Source organism: Lygodium microphyllum, chromosome 29, assembly GCF_053477565.2.
Source record: "Lygodium microphyllum isolate KBCC chromosome 29, Lygodium_microphyllum_v1.1.10, whole genome shotgun sequence".
NCBI classification, from domain to species: domain Eukaryota; kingdom Viridiplantae; phylum Streptophyta; class Polypodiopsida; order Schizaeales; family Lygodiaceae; genus Lygodium; species Lygodium microphyllum.
The window spans coordinates 25,983,080-25,993,069 of NC_141163.1; the positions used below are offsets into that span (position 1 = coordinate 25,983,080).

The 9,990-nt window shown below is 39.6% G+C and overlaps 1 protein-coding gene across 3 annotated transcripts; it reads left to right on the forward strand.

Annotated features, from left to right (window-relative positions):
- The first annotated feature begins 1,097 nt into the window (after positions 1 to 1,097).
- On the forward strand, positions 1,098 to 8,820 carry LOC148010460 (uncharacterized). 3 transcript variants are annotated; one of them, XM_087671095.1, is made up of 6 exons: positions 1,098 to 2,468; positions 2,626 to 2,858; positions 3,038 to 3,290; positions 3,395 to 3,480; positions 4,240 to 4,337; positions 8,450 to 8,820. In XM_087671095.1, exons 1-6 carry the CDS (start codon positions 1,530 to 1,532, stop codon positions 8,473 to 8,475), a joined length of 1,635 nt encoding a protein of 544 aa, XP_087527221.1. In that variant the 5' UTR covers positions 1,098 to 1,529; the 3' UTR covers positions 8,476 to 8,820. The 3 variants fall into 3 exon arrangements, with proteins under 3 accessions (XP_087527221.1, XP_087527222.1, XP_087527220.1); XM_087671094.1 differs by lacking the exon at positions 8,450 to 8,820 and adding an exon at positions 4,415 to 5,494 and having other exon boundaries at positions 1,099 to 2,468; XM_087671096.1 differs by lacking the exons at positions 3,038 to 3,290; positions 3,395 to 3,480; positions 8,450 to 8,820 and adding an exon at positions 4,415 to 5,494.
- Positions 8,821 to 9,990: the final 1,170 nt, after the last annotated feature.

A 9,990-nucleotide genomic window follows, 5' to 3' on the forward strand; every position in this document is an offset into this window, starting at 1 on the left:
CATTTGCTCTTCATGGGGTACATGGATAAAAAAAGAGGCATGTGACATACACCTTGCCACAATTTGTCATCCCTTCGAGTATTTCAAAGATTTATTTATTCGCATAAAGACTTCACATGCAACTCCATAATAGCCGATTGTTTCTGCAAGTCAAAGTTAAAACCATAAAAAGAGAGGATGTGTAAATGCTTTTAAAAAAAGCTAAATTGCCAAAATTTTTAAATAAAAAGGCACATAAATGCTTTAAAAAAAAGCTTAATTGCCTTTAAAAAAGTAGTAACGTAAATTTTTATTACATTGTGGGTTTGTGAATATGTGGGTGGTTTCTTGAGTCTGGGTTGAATATCGTGAGTTCAAACCTTGGGTTACACTTCCCCATGTCATAAGTCATTATAGGTCTAAATTTTTATTATACTTAAAGATAAATAGAAACCAATCTCATTACAGGTCTAAAGGTTTATTATATTTAAAGATAAATAAAAACCAATCTTTAGGTGCACAACTAAATTCAGTCGAAAGTCAAAACAAGAAAAATATACTTTTACATAAATGTTTAAAAAAAGAGCTTAATTGCAGGTAATTCACACGAATTCTCTTCTACATAAAAAAAAAGAACGTTGTATTTCATTTCAATTACCATTAATTTAATCAGAAGGCAGTTTTGCATGAGTTTTTAAAGGAAAATAATATTTACTACTTCACGAGGCAACTTTTCACAGGAGTATTTGATTTAATCTAAAAATAGTACGAGATTGTAATTTAATTACAAGAAAGTCTTTTAAGAAATGGCATTTTCTCGAATATATATATATAAAAATGAGCCACATGCAGGGACTCGGCAGCTGAAAGGGAGCTCTACTTTTTATTTTATTTTATTTTTCCCCACCTTTTTTGGTCCTGAAATAATAAGACAGAAATTGGGCACAGAAAAAGAGATTCACCTACATTTGTTTCGGGCATTTTGGGGAAATTCGTATCAATGGATGTTAGAGCTTTTCTCCTTTTCTTTTTGTAAATTATTTTTTATATTGTGGTTTACCTTTTTTCCCCTGCTTTTTTTTTTTCCCTTGGGTGTGTGTCCGGATGGGAGTCCTGCCATTTTAAGCATTCCCTCTATCATGCCACAGACGCGGCATCTCGCCCCTGTGTGTGTGACGGAGCTCCTATTCCTCTGTTGCTGTGTAACATACCCACTGGGCAAGTCTCCCTACCAGCCCATCTTCTTCTATTAGTAGACGGCTCACTCTCTCTCTTAGGTGTAGCTCAGCCTTCAGACCCTCCCCCCATTTCTTTCTTTCCTTTCTATTCTGTTGCCATCATCACCATCATCATCACCCTACAGCTCCTTATAGATTTGATCACCATCGTCATCATCCCTCTTCTTCTTCCCCTTCTCTCTTCTTCTCCCTCTTCTTCCTGTGGCTATCAATCATATCACCATGACACCTTGCCTCACCATATATGTGAACTAAGGCACCTGCATTTGCTTCTGTCTCAAATTACAGTTTGTGATTTGGGGGTTGACAGGCATGTCTTCCTCAGTGTGGTTCACTTACAGGGGAGTAGACCTCTTTAAAGCAGAGAGGTGCCTGTCTGTCCCTACTTCAGCAGCAGCTCCTTATAATCACAGAACCAAGCCGGCATCAAAGATTGCCAAAGGAGACAGACCCACCTCTGTGAAAGAGCTACCAACTGGAGAAAGAGCCTCAGGGATTGATGATCCGAGGGCCATCCCCCCTCCAGCAGTTCATGGTCAGCTCACGGCTTATCATGATGATGCTGATGGTGATGATTCAGGTTGCCCCAATACAGACAAACATGATCAGGGAGCTCCTTCATCATTCTTAGAAAGTGCAGAGGTGCCTTCTCCCACTTCAACCCATGATCATCAGGCCGAAGTCCTCAAAGGAGACCAAACCATGTCCTCTTCTTCTGGTCATGTAAGTGATCCAAGAGCTGCCAATGTCTCAGAAAGCTCTGGTAGAGAAGGACCCATGATTGCCTCCGGCAATGCGCATGTATCAGGAAGCTCCACGGAACCAAGCTCATCATCCTATCAAGCAGCAGGATCCTTAGGAGGAGGAAGACCGATGTCCCCTAATACATCAATTCCTCATCTCAAAGGTGCCCAAGAACCAGGATCACTCATAGGAGAGAGACCTGTGCCTGGGCTTTCATGCTCCGTCTCACCGTCCTATTGCACGGTTTCAGGACCACGAGAAAGCCGAGTGGGAATGGCTGAAAGTTCTGAATGTCCTCAGGGTTTCTCAGATCACCCAAAACCAGAGCACGGAGCGGGCCATTCTGTTAATGCCGGACTACAGGAAGCTGGAAAGAGCTCAGTTTCATCAGAAAGCTCAACAGGGCCTGGTGCACTTCCGACGTGCAACCCAAGGTTAGATAGATCCAACCTTGACTGCTTTCTGGAGCACACTACCCCTGCAGTTCAATGCCAGTATCCCGCAAAGGTATTTTATTCTGTTACCGACTTTATTAGTGAGTTGTCTATGAATCCTCCAGAAGAAAGGGTTTTTCTTTAGTAATGTTGGTATTAGTATGCATATGCAGTAGATCATAATGCAAGCTATGTAAAGGTGCTCACCTTTGTCAGTTTTGGATTTGCAGACATTCATGGCTAATTTTGTGTCCAAGGGAAGCTCCCCATTTGACAGGACAAGATGCATGCCATATTTCAACTTGGGGGATTTGTGGAGCTCTTTTGATGAATGGAGTGCCTATGGTGCTGGGGTCCCCCTTTGTCTGCCCACAGGGGAGACCATTGTACAATATTATGTCCCTTATTTATCTGCCTTGCAGATCTATTTGCGCCCCAGCTGCAGTCTGCTATCAAAACAGAGGCATGTGTATTTGCAACCATAACTGGAAATGTGTTCTTTTGAAATCTAGGATGCTCTGTTCAACTCGATTGATTCGACCGTAGCTACTGATTTTATAAACATTCATGTCTTGTGGACCTACTTTTTGTTGACTTGCAATGTTCGTCTGAGTCTTGGTGGCTGTGGGTTATTGTTTTCAGAAGGGCAGGTGATGATAGTGATTCAAGTGACGGTGGTGATTTTAGCAGTGAATTTAGCAGTGATAGTGAATTAGACAAGCTTTTGAGGCATCAGGTTAGGCCTGAAAGCTGGGATACAGCTAGCTGTGTATCGTCGGAGAGATCTATCTCTGTTGAAGAGGGTGTCAATGACCAGGCGGACAGGCAAGGCGACTTGGCTTTCGAGTTCTTTGAGCGCTGTTCGCCTTATGGTAGAGCCCCTCTCAGAGAGAAGGTGATCAATAGTCTCCCAGTGTTATATTCTTCAAACTATCATGGATGCAATGCAGCATCACCTTCACCATGGTCAAAATAGTCTGATGCTTGTGTATCATGCAGATAAGTGAGCTTGCAATGGAGTTTCCACACCTCCATTCTTTGCAGAGCAATGAACTTGCACCTGCAAGCTGGGTTTCTGTTGCTTGGTATGCTTTTTCACAACTCTCAAAACATGATTAAAGCAGTCTGTGTTTATGAATAAAATATGACCAAAACCAGTGGCCAAAACTAGAGCCTACAGGCGTAAGTACGAAAACCTGCTTACATAGCTTTAAGCAGTTCAACAATTGCACGATCGTCCCAGACTTTGACAGTAGTGTAGCTATATTTGTAAGGCAAAAGAACTTGCCCACAACATGACAGGATTTGGAAGCAAAAGCCACTGCAGTCCCAGTTACCTTATTCGAGCCCTGATAAGTTGAAGAGCTTGGATAACATCTTCAGGTGGATTGTAGAAGCAGCCAAGAACCAGTTAGGAGCTTCCTTGGGTTTGTGGCTAAAAGTTATGGATATCCAATCAATAAGCTTTCTCCAAAACCCTAGTAGTCATACATCCTGTATCCCATCTTGATGTGTGCAGTTGATTTGAAAGTATGACCTGAGGTAATGTTACTAGTGGATTTAAGCCGTTACAAGTGGATTTGATCCCGTCTTTGATGTGGGCATTGGATTTGAGAGTCACATGTTACAATGACTTTCATATGTTTGCTGCATTCAGCGATGCGGTACATGAGTCAACTTCATGCTGGCTTGTACTATTCCAATGCTGATCAATCTCATTTGTCTACTCTAATAGGGAAGCCTCAAATCCAGGGAGTTGCTCATTTTAATGGCTTGTCTGTGCTGAGCTTCATCTCTGTGCTTACAACAGCATTTACAAGTGTGTTGACAATCTTACAATGCAGGTATCCAATTTATCGCATCCCAACAGGTCCGACAATGCGAGACTTGGCCACTTGTTTCCTCACGTTCCATTCTCTCTGGACACCCTCGTTGTTGCAAGGTAACTTGGCCGTGCTCCTTCTGCACCTCTACTAATAACCAATCTGCTGTGCAGTTTGACATTTTACTATTTTGCAGATGAGATGAGTCTAGGACACGTTTCAGAAATGTGGATTGATGCAGCACCCCATGTTGATAATGATTTTTATCATGAACATGGACTTGAAGAGCAATGCCCTGCTCAGTTTGAGTCCCGATGGAGGGTCAAATCGGGAGCATTAGAGCTGCCAGCTTTTGGGCTGGCCTCGTACAAGTTACGGGGCCCTTTCTGGGCATCTGCAGCGCCTGCTGATAAGAGGAGGGCTTCCTCATTGGCTAGCTCTGCAGATTCGTGGCTGAAACAACTGAGAGTGCAACACCCAGACTTCAACTTCTTTGCTTCAAGGGGGTCTTCTGGTAGGCATTATTGAGGGGTGGTGTTGCTGTGAAGCGAGGGCCCTTTACTGGGTTAGATTGATGACACTGTCAATGAGCTTACCCTGCTGCAAAACCTATGGTGGTTTGTCTAGTCTATCCTCTCTTGAGGGTACTTGGATGCTAAGCTCTCTCTCTCTCTCTCTCTCTCTCTCTCTCTCTCGGGTTCATTGACAAGTCTCTTTGCCACATGAGGTTTGAGTCTCTGTTCTCCAATCATGTCAAGTTGACATGCTAACTGCACATCTAGGCCTGAGAGTGACCATTTCTCTATGGTTTGTGCCGGCACGTATAGATATAGTCTTAACACCAAGGAGTGGATGAGTCTTTGCTCCTTAATCCAGTACTAAATATAGCAAAGAAGTGAACTATGTACAGTGTTTGCTTGTATACATATGTTGGACTTCACAAACACAACCCTTGTTCTGACATGTCCATGGTAATTTGTTCTCTTGGCAATGTAATGGCCTGCATAATGATGATAAGTTTCTTATGTGACTTGTTTGAAGGCTTTTCTCAGAAACTTGCAGTTCATTCTGCATTATACCTTGGCTTTTGGTGACACACTGCCTAGTAGTAACAACATTCCTATGGAGAATTCTAGAAAAGCTAAAACCTGTTTTGCTTATTTTCGTGTCAAAGTAATACAATCCTATGGCTACATCTAATTGCTGTCACATGCCCCTGTAATCTCTTGCTAATGAGACTTGAAAGAGGGCTTGTTGCAACCTTTTGTTTTTATGACCTTGGTGCCTCATATAATCTTGACATTTTGAGCATTTCATACCTTGATCTTTCATTTTTGACCTAGGACCATTCCCAATTTGATTAGAAAAAATGGTTTGAATGTCTACTTTGGAGGTGGTAAAAAACCAGGTAAGATAGAAAGTGTATTTTTGATTGGTAGATGATTATGGTAGGTAATTTTTGTTTTCCTAGGTTGCAACGATAATCGTCCTCTATAGCGATCCGGTGTTTGGTTAGATTGGCATGTGATATATTTATCCATGTTTATGTCATCTTGAAGCTCAAATTCATTCAACTATGGATTAGTACAGATAAAACACGAGATCCTTGCTTGTATTGAGAATAGAAAACAGTTTTCTTAGTTTCCCTCCTTTCTATTGCCATCATTATAGAAAGCTTTTGTCATAATTTACCTCCTTATTAGTTAGAAAGTACAATTTCACAAGTATATCCATTGGTTTTGAGTGATTGACTTGCCTCAAGAATATATGCCATTATGGTTGGACACCTTCACCTTGCACCCCTAGATGGATGCTATTATTGAGATGGTAGTTTGTGTGAATGGTTGACATACATCATTCATAATATGTGCCATTATGTTTGGACATCTTTCCCTCCCTTTTGAAAGATGTTACTATTGAGATGATTGTTAACATAGCAAGAATTAGGAAAAAAATTCTCCAAATTATAATTAACTCACGGTTTTATGGCAATTTGGCTAAATTTGAGTCTCAAAATTTTGGGCGTGAAATCTCAAAATCAAGTCTTATTTTCATGAAATTGCCCCATCTTATAAACTCAATGCTTAATTAATAGAAGTTTAGCCATGTTATTACCATCAATAAGCAATGGGGGTTCCTTATATATCCAAGTTAAGTTCATTCCTTAAATTGGACCTTGGATTAGCCTTCGAATTTAGAACAATTTGATAGGTTTTTTTTACATGAAGATGAATGTCAATTTATGACTATCATTCTTCAATCATATATAATGTCTATACAAATCTCTCTCTCTCTCTCTCTCTCTCTCTCTCTCTCTCTCTCTCTCTCTCTCTCAACACACACACACACACACACATTGTGCTTCCTCTTTTTTAGATGTTTTATTGTATTGTGGTGATTGATTTCTACAATAGGTTTTACTTAAAGATTTTAGCTTCATCAACTCTCCTCATAGTGATCTTGATATAATCTCTCTATAATCTACACAAATTCTTTCTATTTTGCAATACAAGTACAAATTTTAATAGTGATAATGTGTTGGAAGCATATATACTACTTTTGTGATTTAGGGATAATTTGTAATTGTGTTTTGAGAAATTTACTAATGCATGTGAAATTTAAATGTGCTTGCAAGAAGAGCTTATGGTTAGGCCATTTGGTTGTAGACCGTAGGATATCTATGACTCCTACATTGTATTCAGACTCTATTAGTGCCATTTAATTGGCAAATAATTTGGTCTTTCATGCAAAGATCACTTATGTTGAGGTTCGTTTTATCACTTCATTAGAGAGGTCATTGAGGACAAGCAATAGAGCTTGTCAAGATATCTATATATGAGAATCTTGTAGATGTGCTCACTAAAAATCTCATGGTGGGATGTTATGACTTCTATAGGAAGATATGGGCATAGGATGAAATGATGTTTATTCTTCATCTTGTTGTACTTATATATATACATTGTATTTTTTCACTTCTTTCTTGTTGTCTTTTCACTCCTACACATTCACCTTTAAATGGGAGGTGGTTGGTATATACATTGTATTTTTTCACTTCTTTCTTGTTGTCTTTTCACTCCTACACATTCACCTTTAAATGGGAGGTGGTTGGTAGTTTTTAAAGGGTATATGTGTCTAGTCACTTACATTCACTTTGTATACAATGCTCGTACACTTTTACATTATAAGTGCCAGCCATCCATCATTGTTACTTCATTCTTTATTTTTTCTATGAAAATAGAATAAGGAAAGATAGGGTACACGTTGTGATTGGTCGAAGTTTCCATATACTGTCTTGCTTTCTCTTACCTTTTGAATCTCCATAACTTTTGCTTTGACTTGTGCTCTTACTTTTGCTCCACTTTTCATACCTGTCGGTATATAAGAGCATGCAATCTCAAGGTCCACTATTATCATTGCTTACACTAGTATGGCTAGTATAAAGGGCATGAGTGACAATGTTTAATATCACCCATGCACTTGCAACATGTTTGGCTTTTCTGAGTAGTCATTGCTAACTAGTTAGTTGTAATCTAGATTTTGATGACTATTTTGGATAGTCTCAACCAACTAGGTTTCATTCGCAATCTCTTGATTGTAAATAAGAGAAGATGAGAGGAGAGAGAATGAGCAAAAGAGAGAGAGAGGAATAATAAGAGAGAGAGACAGAGACTAAGAGAGGAGAGAGAAAGGTATCTTGTGTTTTTCCAAGGTTCACTTTGCATTGCTGAAGTAGGGCTTGCATGTGTTCTAACTCATCTTTACTCTAGGGATTGATCTTGTCATTGAACATGACTATAGGGAGGGGAATCTTATTTCCATATAGTGCCCCACAATGCTATAGTAGGTGGAGTTGTATGCGAATTCAACTAAGTGGAGCTACATATTCCAATTGTGTTGTACATCATGGAAAAAATGTCGTAGGTAGGTCTCAAGCCATTTATTAACCCTCTTGATCCTAACCATTAGTTTGTGGGTGGTATGCGGTGGATGGAGCAAGCTTGGTATCTATAGATGTGAAAACGGCTTGAGATACAGTATATAGAGTTTTAGTGGGAATAAAATGGGTAGCCTTAGTGAGTCAACTACCACATATATATTGTTCCATCTTTTCTTGGTGATGGGTAGGCAAGTAATGAAATCCATGGTGATATGTGTCCATTTTCCTTAAGGAATAGATAGGGGTTGCAAGAGACTAGTCGGTCTAAGCATGTTGCCATTATTTTGTTTGCAGGGCATAACTTGCTACAAAATACTTGACATCCCTCTTGAGGCCCGTCCAGTGGAAGCTCTTGGCAATCCTATCATATATTTTGAAAACACCCAAGTGACCAACAATGGGACAAGAATGCATCTCTTCCATGATCTTCTATGTGAAGGGAGAAGTGTGGGAGATGACAATCTTGCCATGGACCATATAAGGCAATTTTTGAGCTGATATTGGAAGTTTTTGTCCATTATCTTATGCTGTAATTTCAGAAATTATATGTGATTTAATTTCTCATTAAGAAGATAGGCCTTTTGAAGCTCCTCAATCCAATCACTATGTAACTTTGAAATGGAAGACATTTTGCATGCTCACATCCATGATAATGAATCAGTCACTGTATTGTCTTTGCCTTAAGTGTGAGAGATCAAAATCATAATTCTACAAAGTTGCCACCCATCTCTGCTTAGGAGTCAAAGTAGATTGAGTTAGGAAGTATTGGAGGACTTGATGGTCACACTTCACTCTAAACCAACTACTATAGAGGTAATGGTACCATTTCTTGATAACATGAAGGATGGACAACATCTCTTGCTCATAAACAATGGTAAACTCTTTCGAGAAGTTAGCACATACGAGGATGGGGGTTGAAGTAAGCATTTTCTTCAATTGGTTAAAGTTGCAATCAACCATAGTATCCCAAAAAATTGATTTCTTCTTTAATTGATTTGTCAAATACGTTGCAATGGTGGCATAATGCTTGATGAAATGTCTATAAAATGAAGAGAGACTAAGGAACCTATGTAACAAGATAGTGCTGGATGGTGTGGGCTAGTAGTCCTTAACACATTGCACATTTTTTGGGTTAGCCAGTATGCCATTTTCACTACTAATGTGCCTCATGTACTCCAATGAGGTCTGCATGAAGATGCAGTTGCTTTCCTTAGCAAATGGCCTATGCTCTTTTGAGACATTAAACATCTACGTCTGATATGTGCCAAGTGCTCCTCTCGTGATTTGATGTAAATAAGAATGCCATAAAAGAATACAAGCATTAACTTAAAAAGGAAGGGGTGTAAGATTTAGCATCACTAGAAAATGATAAAGCCCACAATCAATCTTGAAAGCCATTTTGACCTCATCACCCGCTCACATATGTAATTGATGATAGCCAAAGCACATATCAATCTTAGTGAAATACCATGCCCCTTTCAACTCATCCAACAAGTCATCAATCCTTGGAATAGGATATAGATTCTTGGTACTAATTTTTTCTTCACCATTTGCTAGACCTTTCAAGGGATGCTATAATTCCATAGGGATGCATTTCAATCGATCAATGGCTAATTTATTGACGAAATTGTGTGTAATATCACTATCCACTAGGATAAATACATGTTTTCCATTAATTCTTCCTTGAATGTGCAAGTGCTGGGGCTCCTAGAGCAAGTCCATGCATCCATGGAGATGGAGCAAAGGGAAGAGATAGCCGAGGGGGTGTAGTGGAGGTGATGAAATCAATATTATGAGGTAGGCAGCCACCACCGAGGTCAAAGGGAAATCCATCC